Here is a 16064-nt window from a genome sequence, read left to right on the forward strand (position 1 = left end):
TCCGAAACAATACAGAGAAACCCTGTCTCGTAAAAACCAAAACCAAACCAAAACAAAACAAAAAACTTTAATCCCAGCACCTTGGAAGTAAAGGGATATCTCTTGAGTTCAAGACTAACCTAGTCTACAGAGAGTTCTAGGACAGCCAGGGCTACACAGAACAAATGTTTCAAAAAACCAAAAAGAAAAGAAACGAAAAGAAAAACTCAATCTAGCTATCAATATAAATTATCTAAAAAAGAAATATATTTTTAAAATTTTATTTATTCATTTATTATGTAGTGTTCTGTTTGCATGTTTGTCTGCATACCAGAAGAGGGCATCAGATCTCATTATAGATGGTTGTGAGGCACCATGTGGTTACTGGGAATTGAAACCAGGACCTCTGGAAGAAGTCAATGCTCTTAACCTCTGAGCCATCTCTCCAGCCCCCAACCCCCCCAAAAGACATATTCTTATCTTTTGAGACAAAAAAGGTGATCATAGTCAACATAAAAGTAACACTCTTTACTTGAGGCCTTATTTGAAACTCCCCAGGTTTAGTGATTTCTTGTACCTCTTCTGAAAAGGGTTCCTGGCATCAAAGTCTTCTGAGCCTCTTCTGGGTGACTGAGGGTAGCTTTCTTCTTGTACCCTCTGGTGTCTTGATTCATCTTCATGCCATGTCTCTTCAAATCTAAAGGAATCTTCCAGTGACAGCTCAGGCGGCTTCCCTCCTCTACCACTTCCTCTACCTCTGTGCTCATCAGGAATATACCTTCCTTGCATTTGGGGGGGATAACAATCCCTTTCATGCTCTGTGTAGGTTGCACTTTCTGAGTATGTGGGCATATACTGAGATCTTCTGTCATCATCCCCTCTTCCAGGGAAATATTCTTGGTGAAGCATATATGTATCAAATTTTTCTACAGGCTTTCCATTTGGGGAAGGTGATCTATTTTCATAAGACCGATAATATGGATTCACACGAGGGGGAATCCTTGGTTTATTCTGTCCATGTTTCTCATCATCCATTCTCCAAGTAAAGGATCTTTTTGGATCATTTCTATATTCAGGGTCATAATGCCCATGGAAATGTCTTTCCTCGTAGTATTCAAAATTTCTAGATTGTGGTGATAATGACCTATAGAAACAAGCATAGAGAAGTTTAGCTCACTTTGAGACATTTATCTGTTTGTTTTAGTGTGACCTACCTAAAACATTGACCTTTCCTAGAATTCCACTACTAACCCACTCAATGTAAATCTAGGAATTTATAAATTTGAGTGAGGAGGTCTAATGACTCTTTTGTCCTACCTGACAACCATATTCTCTTCATCCAAACTAATGCATTCAACAAGCACATCCAACTGGGTTAAACATACCTGTCATACTGGAGGGGGACCAGATCAGGTATACAGCACAATTTTTTTCAGATACTACTGATAGCAAAGTTCTAACAAAAGTAGATGTAGTGACCCCAAAAGGCCAATCAGTAAACACATCAGGTTCAACAGCCAAGTGAGAAACAAGCATAAGCAAAATGAGAAAAATATGTTGAAGAGTATTAAGGAAACTGAGCATGACCTCTGAAATTCATTTTAAAATGATGCTACCTACAATCAAAACTCATACCCAGAAATGTTTCCAGTTTTTCTAACTGACTATTCTCTCACTCAAGGCCGTACCAAAGTAAGACGCTTATCAGGCAGCATGGGAAGGAAAGAGAAAAGAGTCATAAGACATCAGTCTCTACTTTTCTTCCATATATTAGGTTTTTCTTTTTTGTTTGTTTGTTTGTTTGTTTCTTAAGAAAAAAGCAAGTCCCACTCTATAACCCAAGCTAGCCCGACTGGTACTATCACTGTTGACAAAGCTGACCTTACACTTAATGAACTGATTTTCTTTCCAAATCATATCAACTGAAAGACATGTTATGCAAATAGCTTACAACTCTAGTCAAAGTGTGTTGTAATGCAGCTATAATACTCTCCATGGAACCATGCCATGGTTTCTCTGTATCTATCTTTTCTGGTACCTTAACGCTGCCAGTCTCTGGACTTGTATTCCCACTAAGAAGGCTCCTGTATTCATGGAAAACACTGTAGGTTACTCAGCCTTAATGATAAGGAAGGTACATGATGTCTAACACCTTTAATCCCTATACTTGGGAGGCACAGGCAGGCAGATCTCTTAGTTTGAAGCCAGTCTAGTTTATATACTAAGTACTACATCAGTCAATAAGACCCTGTCTCAAAAACAAGCAAGCCAAAAAAACAAAGAAAAAAAAACAAGGTAAGAAAATGATAAAGCTCACCTTTGCATCCGAGAACTTTCCCCCATGTGACCGGTACAATTTCTCATTCTTTAGGGCTTAATGTCTTCAAATCAGTAAGAAAAGTGTGCCCTGGCAATTTACTTAGCAGCTCTAAGAAGCTTCTAAACAACTGAGGCAATCACAGATTTTTCAATGAAAATTTCAATGAAAAATCTGTCTTTACACAAGAAAGGAAGTACACCTATCTTCTTTAGTACCAATTAGGACATTTACAGTGAATTTGCCAATAGTCTTCCAGAGTCACCAAGCTAGACATATTGGCAAATATTACTTATTAGAAGCAGAAACTCTGTCATCCAGATGGAGGGGAAGCAACTAGAGCCTCTGAGGAATTCCTGGGAGATTTCATCTCTTTTCAGTGCTAAGGAGAGAACCTGGCAGTCAAAGGCAGACATCTTCCAGACTGGATGAAATATTCAAGATTTAACTTTAGCCCTTAATTCACATTTAAATCTACTCTAACATCGTATTTTATGTCTTATTTTATAATATTCACTTCCTCTAGAATAAAATTGGTATAGGCTGGGTGTTGGTGGCGCACACCCTTTGTCCCAGCACTCAGGAGGCAGCTCTGTGAGTTCAAAGTCAGCCTGGTCTACAGAGTGAGTTCCAGGACAGGTTCCAAACAATACAGAGAAATCCTGTCTCAAAAAAAAAAAACAAAAAGAAACAAACAAAAAAAGAAAAAGTTGTTATAAAGGTTAACTTTTCTAGTTCTCCTAAGGGGCAAAAGATACCCAAAGAGTCTGTTAGAAGACAATCGTCCAGTCTCTATAGAGGCACTGGCAACTTTGGTTCCCCAGGAAACAGCCTTGGAAATAGAGATAGGGATAGTGGGTTTATTTGTTTGCTGCCCATGACAATAAGATATTACTTACTACAAGTGACTCAAAGTTCCTCAGTCATGTCATATCCCCAGAACCTGTGATTGTTTTACATCATTTACCTAGCCAGTCACTCTGAAGCACTGGCCCTCAGTGTATCTATCTTTGAACTTAGAGAGAATGTCTCTGACATGGGAGTGCCTTGCTGCAAACTAGTATGTTGGCTTACCAATAGGACCAAAATGTCAAACCCTTTATAGTTCTTAACAAAAGACCCTGGAGAAGGAATTATAAAATCAGACACTAAGCTTGGCAGAGTCCCTGTGCCCATTACCAGAGCCTCATTAAAAGAATAACTATGGGGCCCTGGGCAATGGATCAGTGTTTATCCCTGGAATTCAAACAGACATATCGTGTGCCCATAGCACAAAGAGGGATGCTCTCTCAGCCTGGACTCTTAGAGGAGTGCCTGGACCCTTCCCTGAGTGAAATGACAGACTCCAGATATCCCCTATGTGGAAGGAATTGGCAATAGGGTGGGAGGCTGGGGGGGATGGTGGGGGGGGATGCGGGAGGAGGGGAGGGAGAGGGAACTGGGATTGACATATAAAACAAGCTATTTAAAATAAAAAAAGAATAACATAAAATGAACTTTGTGCTATCTTCCACATTATAGTCATTTCTGTCTTTACATTCTCTTTTCTTTTTGAAACTTCTCCCAAATACAATATGATTTTGTGGCATTTATAAAATTAAAGTAAATGACTGATGATTCACTGTATTATTGGAACAAACACAATGGCCAAGCTATATTAATATAAAAATAATGGATCATCTTTAATGTATATAATAATGGTCTGACTTACTGGCTGCTAAGCAGAATTATTCTGTCCCTGCAAATACAAAATGCTTTGCCCAAGTCAGAAGCATAGCACTTCCCACTGTATCAGAATTGCCTACTGTGTTCCTCTCCCCAGCCAATCTGTGTGCTTGCTGAGTTCATGGAAGATGGATGGCATACTTGTATTTGCAGTCCCAAAACTTGGTTGTAGGTGATGTACAATAATAAATTGGTTGAACTATTCCAACCTAATTATGTGTACTATAGTACCCATACTACCTAGCAGAAAAAAAAGGAGTTGAACTATAATGGAGCTACTGAAAGCCACTATTCTGCCAAGATAGGAAACATTTTTATTTTCTGACTAAATTTCTTGAAACATACTATGAAAAATTAACTGAAACATACACTGAAGAGTTGTAAAATCTTGTTAGCTTAAAAAAATATAACCCTCTAAAAGTAATTTCTCATTCTAGTTGTGATCATTGCATTCCTTTTTATTATAAATTAGTTCTAGCTGCCAGCCCCAATTAAACAAATTCATCAGCCCCCTGAATCTAAAAATACTGATCAATTGCCTATTGTAAACAGCCAGGTCCAGAGAGCTTACTAAAATGGAAGCTTGAGCAGGAATGGTGATTTCCAAATCTAAGTTAACTGTGTAAAACATGGAACTCCTCACCTTTGTTTCCACCTGGGGGATCTGGATCTTGACCGTGTCATCCTTGAGCATATGAGCCACCAGATCCACTTTTTACACTGGAATGAGATAAAAATATTAACAAGTTTTTTATTTATTTAAATTAGAAACAAGTTTGTTTTACACGTCTATTCCAGTTAGCGAGTTTTTTTTGTTTTTTTTTTAAGGTTTACAGTATGCACTGGTGAGTGCAAAGAGAACACTGTTTATTTCTTCCATATGTCTATTTTCTGATCTGCAAAACAGGGATAAGAGCATCCACCTTAGTAAAATACTGTCAAGATAAAATGAATTCAATCAAGGATCAGCAAGTGTTTTCTGCAAAGGACTGCACATTGAAACTGTTGTAGACTTTGTACAGCATAAGGTCTGAGTAAGTAAGTCTACTAATTCTGTCTTATTAAAACAATCCCTTAACCCAGGTAGTGGTGGTACACATCTGTAAATTCAAAGCCAGCCTGCCTGGTCTATAGAGTGAATTCCAGGACATCTAGGGCTACACAGAAAAAACTTTCTCAAAAAAAAAAAACCCAAACCTAAACAATCCCTTAAAATGTAAAAAATATAGCTGGGCATGGTAGCATAATCCCAACACAATAGGATACTAAGTTTGAAACCAGCCTAGGCTACATACCAAATTTGAGGCCAACTTGGGTTACATAGCAAAACTCTGCTTCAAATAAAGTAAAAGACGTGGTTAGATCATTTTGAGATGTTCCATAAATATAAAACACATATCAATTTTCAAGGACTTGGCCAAATAAAAGAATATAAAATACAACATTAATATATTTTAATACTGATCATATATTAAAATGATTATTTTTGGTATATTGGGTTAAATGCATGGTTAAAATGTTTTTATAATTAAAAAACGACAGGAGGCAGAGGGAGGCAGATCAGGAGTTCAAGGGCATTCTAGACTACATATAAAATTTAAGGCCAGTCTCTGGGATACATGACACTCTGTCACAAAAACAAAAACTAAAAACTAAATAAAATAATGTTCTAGTTTGCTTCTCTGTTACTGTGACAAAACCGGGTGTGGTGTGTATGCCTTTAATCCCAGCACTTGGGAGGCAAAGGCAGGTGGATCTCTGTGAGCTCAAGACCAAGCCTTGTCTACAGAGAGAGTTCCAGGACAGGCTCCAAAGCAATACAGAGAAACCCTGTCTCGAAAAACCAAAAAAAAAAAAAAAAAAAAAAAAAAAAAGAATCACCTTGAATTAGAAAATCAGAGTGACATATACTTATATGAGTACCCACATCTTCAACTAAACTAAAAAAAGAAACAAACCAAAATCAGATAAAAACAAAACAGAAATATAAGAAATTAAAATGCTGCTGGGCAATGGTGGTGCGTACCTTTAATCCCAGCACTCAGGGGGCAGAGGCAGGCAGATCTCTGTGAGTTCAAGTCCAGCCTGGTCTACAAAGCTACACAGAGAAACCCTGTCTTGAAAAAGACAAAAAAGAAATTAAAAAGGTAACTGAACTTAAGTATGTGCAGGGAGGGACTAAAAGTTTAGTTTTTCAAAAGTGGAATTTACAAGCTACTCAAGGGAGAATAAATTCGAGTAAAAAGTAATAAGTACTTCAAAAGAAGACATTAAAGTAAAACAGTAGAAAAAATAAAAATGGCATTGGGAGGAGAGTACGAGGCACACAAAGTTAGACAGAAATACAAGAAGAGTAAAATAATATTTGTGTGATTATAGTTCCTGAAAAAGAACAGAGCCAGGCACGGTATTCCATGTGTATAATACTAGCACTCGGGAAGCAGAGGTAGAAGGACAACACCAAGTTTGAGACCAGCCAGGAAGGCCATCTCATAATTCTAAACAGAAATAGAAAAAAAAAGACAACTCAAATACAGAACTAAACTAATATTTAAAATCACAATGTGAGAAAGCCAAGGCAGGTGACATAGCTCAGCAGTGGACCGCTCACCTAGTATGTACAATACCCTGTGTTTAATCTCCAGCCTTATAGGGAGAAAAGAAACCTCCTTCCAATAACAGAAAAATAACTGAAATTGGGCTCATCAGGATGTCTAGGGTAGATATATAACATCCATTTCTTAAATATAGTCTACTAAACATGATTTAATTTAAAGATAAAACCATGAAGCTTACTAAGCACAAAAAAATAATAAATCTGTAGCTTTGGGTTCAATACTTAGCACAGCAAGAAAATAAAGGACCTCCATCGCTTTTCCAAAGCTTAAATACAAAGAAACATAAAGGTAGTTGTTTTGTTGTTGTTGTTGTTTTTTTCAAGACAGGATTTCTCTGTATTGTTTTGGAGCCTGTCCTGGAACTCACTCTGTAGACCAGGCTGGCCTCAAACTCACAGAGATCCACCTGCCTCTGCCTCCCAAGTGCTGGGATTAAAGGTGTGTGCTACCACGCCCGGCTAAGGTAGTTTTTAAAAGTCCCAATAAAAGAAAAATGTGAACTAAGGAATTTGTATCAGTCAATATAAAATATATACCCCAAAAGTCATGCACACAGACACATGCACACACAAACTAAATGAATGTAAGAACTAAGTACACAAAACTTAAAAGAAAACAAGTATAAATAATCTTTGTGACTTTGAATAGGACAATAATTTCTAAAATATGGCACTAAAAATACAAGCAACAAAAGAAAAAATGAATTAGGATACATCAAACTTGAAACATTTATGCTGTGAAGAATTCTACCAAGCTGGTGAAGCAGACCATGGAGGATCAGCCAGAGGGTGGGTGGGCTCGGCTCTACCAGGCTAGTGGCCATGCTGCTGGGAACCATATGGAGTTGGGGATGTGGCCATATGTCACAGAGCCACTGCAGAATGTCAGGTGCACTGGACTATAGGAGACCCCCCGAGGACCCAAGGACACACAGGGCTGCAATGTGCTGGTCTTGCAATACCATGGGCCTGCTTGCCTGGAGACTGGGGCCCTGAATGTCAGTACGGAAGACACACTATTGCCTGGTTGGATGAGTTCACTAGCATGCTGAACATGATTTACCGAGACTTTTCCCACGGAATGATTCACAAGCTTGAGGCCTTCATGAATGTATCCCTGACAACAGCATGGCCATGATAAGGCAGCAAGCCACCAAGGCCCAGGCTGTGCTGGGGACCTTGCCCTGGGCATTCAGAAGATTCATGAACACCCTTCAAAGGTTTGCCCTCATCTCTGTGCACCTCACAGGAATCTAGTAGAGCAAGCAGCCTGAAGCAGCACAAACCACTTTGGGCAGCAGTAAAGGGCCTTAGTTCTGAGGCTGCTTCCCTACTAAAGGAAGACTTCAAGCCAGACTGAGTCCTGATTTTTAAGTTAAAGATCTTATTAACAGGCTCATACGATGTTGGAGTATGAAACAAAGTATATTTTCTGCAAACTACTGGCTATCTTCATTACTGCATGTTGAAAGTGTATTCCAATTTTAATTTAAAAGCTGTTTCACGGATGGTTGGAAAAGAAAATGTAATTAACTGATCTGTGCAATGACTAGAGCTGACTTTTTGTTGCTATTCTGGAGTTTTATTTTTTTGAGACAAGGTCTCTCTGTGTAGTCCTGTAACTCACTATATAAACCAGGCTATCCTAAAACTCTCAGATATCCACCTGCCTCTGCTTCCCAAGTACTGGGATTAAAATGTGAATAGAGCAATTATTTTTGTTTGTTTTTAACATCTGTGTTGCCCTGTCAAGATTTACATATGGATATGATCACATGAAAAGTGACCAAGTAATTAGTCTTGTTATTAAATCATAAAAAACACAAAGAAAGGAAAAAGAAAAAATGTACAACAAGGAGAGGGAGGAACAAGTCAAAAGACAACCCAATAAATGAACATTTTTTTCTTTACAAATCATTTATCTTATAAAGAAATGCATAAATGCATGCAGATTACTTAACAGTGCCTATAACCCTGAATGTACTAAATTTCATATATAAAAAGAGCACAACTAAGTAACAATTAAACTTTTTAAGTGGACAAAAGGGATTAAACAAACATTTCTCAAAAGAGGTATAAAATTGCCTAATAAGAACATACAACAGCCGGGCGGTGGTGGCACACGCCTTTAATCCCAGCACTCGGGAGGCAGAGGCAGGAGGATCTCTGTGAGTTCGAGGCCGGGCTGGCCCGACAGCCTCCAAAACAATACAGAGAAACCCTGTCTCGTAAAACAAACAAACAAACAAAAAAGCACATACAACCACTAGTCATTGGAGACACATAAATCAAAATTATAACATCACTCCATGCCAATGAAGACAGTTATAATTATATTAGATGATAGCACATGTTTTAAGGATGTAGCATTAATACAATCCTCACTGCTGGTGGAAATGTAAATGGTACAGCCAGTCAAATAGAAAAGTCTAGCAGTAAAATCAAAACACCAATGACAATTTATATTGGAGAAGATGTGGAGAAAGGGGAAGACTCCTCTACTGCTGTTGGAGTGCCAACTCAACAGCAACTCTGGAAATCAGGAAAATGGGAGTCAGTCTACCACAAGACCCAGCGAATCCACTCTTAGGCATATACCCAAAAGATGCCTATTCATACAACAAGGATGTCTGTTCCACTATGTTAATAGCAGCATTATTTGTAATAGCCAGAACCTGGAAGCAACCTAGATGCCCCACAACTGAAGAGTGGATAGAGAAAATGTGGTACATTTACACAATGGAGTACTACTCAGTTGAAAAAAACAATGGAATCTTGAAATTTGCAGGCAAATGGATGACACTAGAAGAAATCATCCCAAGTGAGGTAACCCAGTCACAAAAAGACAAACATGGTATGTACTCATTCATATATGGATTTTAGACATGGATCAGGGGAGTGTCAGCCTACAATCCCACCACCAGAGAGTCTGGGAAACGGGGAGAACCCTAAGAGAGAGATCCATGGTACCCCAGAGAAGGGGAATGGGATAGGATCTCCTGAGTAGATTGGGAGCATGGGGGGAGGGGAGAGGGAGCTGGGAAAAAGAAAGGGGGAAAAGGGAAGAGGAGGACATGGGGGAGCGGGAAGACTGAGTCAGGGTTACGAATAGAGGAGAGCAGAATGAGATACCACAATAGAGGGAGGCATTATAGGTTTGAGGAGAGATCTGGCACTAGTGAGACTTACAGAGATCTACAAGGATGATACCAACTGGCAAACTGAACAATAGTGGAGAGGCTACCTTAAAAGCCCTTCCTGGATAATGAGATTGATGACTACCTTATATGCCATCCTAGAGTCTTCATCCAGTGACTGATGGAAGCAGAGGCAGACACCCACAGTTAAACACTGAACTGAACTCCTGGAATCCATTTGCAGAGAGGGAGGAGTGATGAGCAAAGAGGTCAAGACTGGACTGGTAAAACCCACAGAAACTGCTGACCTGAACAAGGGGGAGCTCATGGACCCCAGACTTATGGCTGAGAGGCCAGCATGGGACTGATCCAGATCCCGTAAGTGTGGGTGTCAGTGAGGAGGCCTCAGCAATCTGTGTGGCCTTGGGTAGTAGATCAGTATTTATCCATGGCATATAAATGGTCTTTGGGAGCCCATTCCACATGGAGGGATGCTCTCTCAGCCTGGACACACATGGGAAGGCCGAGGCCCTGCCCTGGATGAAATGACAGACTCTGGATATCCCTGTGGAGGACCTCACCCTCCCTGGGGCAGAGTGGGGGTTGAGTGGGGGGCTGGGGAGAACGGAGGAGTAAAGGGAGAGGGAGCTGGGATTGACATGTGAAGCAAGCTTGTTTCTAATTTAAATTTAAAAAAAGACGAAAGAGAAGCCTTAAAATAAAAAGACTCTAGCAGTTACTCATAAAATCAAGCATAGTATCATACAGTCCAACTATTTATTATTCCTTTCCAGGTATACATAACCACAATAATTGGAAACATGTCCACACAAAATCTTTTTACAAAAATGTTCATAGTAGTATTCATAAAAGTCAAAAGGTAAGCCGGGTGTTGGTGGTGCACGTCTTTAGTCCCAGCACTCGGGAGGCAGAGGCAGGAGGATGTCTGTGAGTTCCAGACCAGCCTGGTCTACAAGAGCCTCCAAAGCCACAGAGAAACCCTGCCTCGAAAAACCAAAAACAACAAAAAAAGCTAAAAGGTAGAAACAACTCAAATGCACATTAAGACATGAATGAACAAAATACGTCATACATATGCCATGGAATATCTAACCATAAATAATGAAGCAAATATTGTATAATTTCATTTAATGTAAAATATCTAGAATACACAAATCCAAAAAAATGGAATGATGGCTAATGGTGTAGTGTTTTCTTTTTTCTTTGGATTTTTTGAAACAGAGGTTCCTGTCAGGAAGGCTGGCCTCACACCTCCTGTGTAGGTGAGGATGATGACATTGAACCTCTAGCCCTCCCTCCTTATATCTCCTAAGTTCTGGGATTCTGGGTATCCACCACTACACCCAATAAGTGCTTTTTGGGTGAAGAACTATTCTGGAATTAAACTTATGATAATGTTTGTATAATTGTATGAAAATACCAAAAATACTGAACTGTACACTTAAAATGGGTGAATTATGCAAAAAGATTCCACACTAAACGCAAATTCAGTATTTACAGATGCAAGGAATAAAAATTCCCCAGGAAAGCCTTTGCAAGAAGAGACTACAGGAATAAGAGGGTGATTAGGAGCTCAGAAAAAAGTGGAAAGCAGAAGTGAAGAGATCAATCATGGTCACAAATGGTCACAAAAAGCACTTTACCTTATCACCAGTTCTTCAGTAAGGAAGGGCTATAAGTGCACACAGAACCCCACTGCTGTTTATTATTCTTACTCTGGTTACGCGGGATAAAGTAATTCCTGTCTCTTTCACACAAAGATAAACAGGAAAGTCAACACATTAGAAAGAAGTTAAATGCAAAGGTAGGCCATCAAAACAAAAATACTGTTCCCAGAGGCTGGGTAGATAGCTCAGTAGGTGAAGTTCTTGTCGTACAAGCACAAGAACTTTAAGCTGGATTCCCCAAAACAGATGCAAAAAAGGGGGAAGGAGCTTACAAGTCTTTCTTCCACATACATGCCATGGCATGAACATGTAAATTCAAACTAAGTAAGTCTTTAAAAAAAATTATGTGTACGAGAGTTGATCTGCATGAATGTATGATGTGTACCATGTGTGCATGTCGTACCCACTAAGGTCAGAAAAGGTCATCAGATAAACTGGAACTAGAGTTTCAATAGTTGTGAATAATCATGTGGGTGCTTGGAACTGAATCCAATTTCTTTTTTTTAATCCAACTTCTTTACAAGAGAAACAAATGCTTTTAATTGCTGAGTCATCTCTCCAGCCATAAAGAGCTGTTTATATTTTAAAAAAAGTTGAAAATGAAGCCAAGAATGGTGGCTCACACCTATAATCCTAGTACTTTGGAGGCTGAAGCTGGAGGATAACTATGAGTTTGAGGCCACCCTGTGCTACACAGAGTCTCAAGTCAGCCTTGGTTATAGAGTAATACCCTGTATCAAGTGTGTGTGTGTGTGTGTGTGTGTGTGTGTGGTGTGTGTGTGTGTGTGTGTGTGTGTGTGGTGTGTGACAAAGACTAAAAATCAAATCCTATGAGATGCACTAAAAATAGTGACCATTTAAAAATTATGAGTTAAAATTATGTTCACCATACAAAATAAGGACCTGAGTTTATCACCTACATAAAAGCTGGTACAACAATCACAACTATAATCTCTGGGCTGAAAAGGTGTTTGCTGGACAGCTAATCTAGCATAATTAATGAACTACAGGCTCAGTGAAAGACTGTGTCTCAAAAATAAGACAGACATGAGCTGGTTCAGCATATAAAGATGCTTGGCACATAAGCATGGAAAAATGAATTTGATCCCCCAAACCCATTTAAAGGTGGATGAAGAGAGATGTCACAATGTTATCTTCTGACCTCCACATGTGTCCCAGCACACGAGTGTACCTCAACACTAATAATAAATAAAAATTAAAAAATAAGATAGGATACAATCAATGGAGACAATTGATATCTAACCTCTGGCCGTGACATGCACGCAGCACTGATACACACATACACACACACACACACACACACACAAATTCATTGTAGCAAACATTTATGAGCAAAAATTAAGTATGTTTCATTTATAAGATAAAAAAACACTTAAAATAACAAAGGAAGGAGGCTGTAGATGCAGCTCAGTTAATATAATTCTTGCCCAGCATTCATGAAACCCTAGGTTCAGTCCCCTGTATCACATAAACCAGTGGTTCTCAATTTGCGGGTAGATACCCCCTTTGGGTTGTCTAGCGCCCAGCCAATTCACAGACCATCAGAAAACACAGATATTTACATGTTGATTCATTGTCTAGCGCCCAGCCAATTCACAGACCATCAGAAAACACAGATATTTACATGTTGATTCATAACAGTAGCAAAATTTTAGTTATGAGGTAGCAACAAAAATAATCCTATGGTTGGGGGTCATTACAACACAAGGAACTGTATTAAATGGTCGAAGCATTAGGAAAGTTAAGAACCACTGGTATAAACCAAGTGAGATGTTCACATGCCTTATATCCCACACAGAGGCAGAAGATCAAAAACTCTAGATCATGCTCAGTTACATATTGAGTTTGAATTTGCAACCTTTTGTCTCTAACTTTTGAGTGCTGAAAATTGAATTCATGGCTTCAAACATCCTAAGCAAGTACTCTACCAACTGAAATCCACGCATAGTCTGGCGATGGTGACACACGTCTTTAATCCCAGCACTGGAGAGGCAGAAGCAGTCTGATCTTTGAGTTTGAGACCAGCCTGGTCTATAAAAGCTAGGTCCAGGACCAACTCCAAAGCCACAGAGAAATCCTGTCTCAAAGGCCCCCCAAAAAGAAATCCATGCGTAGCCCCAAAACAGGTTTGAAAAACTAACTTTTTGTGTGTGATATGGGTGTGCACATCCTTCCTTGTATATGTGTTCATGTGTGTGCAACTATGTTGAGACCAGAAATAGCTCTCCATATTATTTTTTTTTTGTGAGCCGAACCTTTAACGGCTGAGGTATCCCTCCAGCCCCTCCACATTATTTTTTTAGACAGGGGTCTTTCATCCAATCGAAGCTCACCACTTCAGTTTAACTGAATTGTCAGTAAGCCCCATCTGTGACTCCTGACTTTTTCTTTGGGTACTAGGGATCTGAACTCAGATACTCATGACTGAACTGCAAGCAGTTCACTGACTGAGTCATTTTTCCCAGCCCCAAGAAATTTACTTTAAATTTTTATGTACTTCACGATGCTTCTATGGTTTGAAATTTTTACAAGAAAGCAAAAACTGCAATAAGACAAGGTATGTGAAATGTACTTTCCATAAATCTATATGAGCCTAAAAGAAAGGTAAGGCAAACAAAAAATAAATAAAAAGTAAGGCAAACACATTATAACCCCTTGTTCACTGTTGAGGAAATACCTGAGAAAAAGTGATTTGATCAAGGTAATCAGATGTAGTACAATTCAAAGAAGTGATGTCTTCAAATCCCTTGTTCACTTCAAAATGCACTATTTTTTTAAGTGGACTAAATGAGAAGCTGAACTGCTATCAATGAACAAGGAAAATAAAATAGGCATGACTTCCATACACCTGTAATTCCAGTGTTTAGAAGCCAGAGGCAGGAGAATTCGAAATTCAAGGCCAGCATTGATACATTGTGAGTTCAAGGCCAGCCGGGACTGCAAGACTAACACTCTAAAAAAAAATACCCCAGCATAAATGAACAAACAAGGCTCATTGTGAAAGTACAGTAAAACCTTTTTTAAGGTTTTTGGGATCTGTTCACACCTAGGGAAAATAAATGTTAAAACGTGCCAGGCCTGGAAGTGTGAGCCTATCATCCCAACTACTCAAGAGGATAAAGGCAGAGGGCTAGAAAGTTGGAAGGCTGCCTGACCTATAGAATGAATTAAACAGCAGCCTGAGTCCAGTGAGAGACTGTCTCATAGCTCTGCTGTGGAGTGCTAGCTAGGCATGGGGGAGGGCCTGGCTTTAATCCCCGGGGCTACAAAAGAAAAAAATGTCGCCTGACCAGGAGCCTTAAGGACCCTGTTTTCTACAAGTACTTTGCAATTTGTTCCAAAAAAAGCATTCACTCAAGGTGTAGCTCAAAAAGACCCTCCCCCCAAGGAAAAATATTTAAGGGGCTAAGTTTCTCTAGGACAGCCCTGACAGGGCACAGGTGACTAAATTCTTCATAGAGGTCTTCAGTATTCTCGAACATTCTACCAGGAAGATTCGGCTACTGCGGCCAGAACATCTGTCGCGGACAAAGCGGGCGCTCCGGTCCCGCGGGCGACGCGTCCGATGCAGCCTGCGGAATAAGGGTTCAGTCCCGGGGCACCGCCCCCTTCCTGGTCCCCAAGACAGACACTCCGAGCAGGGCGCCGCCACCTGCCCGGCGCCATGGGCGGGGAAGCCTGAGGTAGTGGGCAGGTGCCGCGCCTCGGCAAAGGTACTGGCGGGGCAGCCATCAAACGGCCGCCAGCCAAGCGCGCGCCGGGGGCCCGAGGCGCGCGGGCGGCAGCTGCAGAGGGAAAAGCTCTGGCCCGGCGTGAGGACAGAAGGGACGCGATCCCCTGAGAAGCGGAGCCCGGCCGCCAATCGTTCCCTGCCGTCCATCCCGCCACCGAGAGCACCGCCTGTCCCGGGCGAAGGACACACCCTCCCTCCCGTGAAAGCCCGGGCCTCCTCGCTCCGCCTGCTCCCCGGACCGCTCACCGCGCAGGGAAGTCGTCGCCATAGCCGTCGCTGTCGCCGAAACCTTCAACCCCACAGCCGCCTCTGCTCCCTCCAGGCCTCGCCCCTCACGCAGCTCCCGCCTCCTGCTCCAACAGCACCCAGCCGCCCCCGCGGGTCCAAGAGACCCGGAACCACTTCCTTCCGGAATACTGTGGCCCCACCTCCACTCTGGCCCCGCCCACCGTGTCCGCCTCCCGCCAAACCGGCTCTCAAGGAGAAGACCCGGCTTCGCGCCCCGCCCAGGCTGCCCTGAGGGCGCTAGCGCCCTTTGCTGCTGGATGTGCTCACCTCGGTTCCCTGAGAGGCTTAAGTGCCCCCTCATCTCCCGCAGGCTGGAGGAAAGGAACTTAATGGGGGGCTCTTAGGAGTTGAGGATAGTGGCCTCGAGGTCGGCCCTCAACTTGGTGCTCTGCCTTGTATGCAGAGCTACACACCAAGAGGCAAAGGTAGCAGCCACGCATGTCCAGCTCTTTGAGTGGCCCTCAAAGTCCTTCCAGAATCAGTTCACCCGAGCCTGCTTCTTCTTAGCCTCTGTTCCCACCTTCTTCATTTCTAACCAGGCACCTAACTTTTGTTTTCG

The 16064-nt window shown here is 41.1% G+C and overlaps 1 protein-coding gene across 7 annotated transcripts in view; it reads right to left on the bottom strand.

Annotated features, from left to right (window-relative positions):
* The window catches only part of Bclaf3 (BCLAF1 and THRAP3 family member 3), a 56373-nt gene extending 40770 nt beyond the window's left edge, over positions 1-15603 (bottom strand). For all 7 annotated transcript variants that reach the window (XM_040744137.1, XM_040744135.1, XM_040744138.1 and 4 more), the window contains exons 1-3: positions 15464-15603; positions 4665-4741; positions 557-1123 (exon numbers count right to left, since the gene is read on the bottom strand). In XM_040744137.1, the coding sequence (XP_040600071.1) occupies positions 557-1123; positions 4665-4705 (608 nt within the window). In that variant the 5' untranslated portion in view covers positions 4706-4741; positions 15464-15603. The remainder of the gene's footprint in view (positions 1-556; positions 1124-4664; positions 4742-15463) is intronic.
* Positions 15604-16064: the final 461 nt, after the last annotated feature.

Source organism: Mesocricetus auratus, unplaced genomic scaffold, assembly GCF_017639785.1.
Source record: "Mesocricetus auratus isolate SY011 unplaced genomic scaffold, BCM_Maur_2.0 Super-Scaffold_100003, whole genome shotgun sequence".
Classification (NCBI taxonomy): Eukaryota; Metazoa; Chordata; class Mammalia; order Rodentia; family Cricetidae; genus Mesocricetus; species Mesocricetus auratus.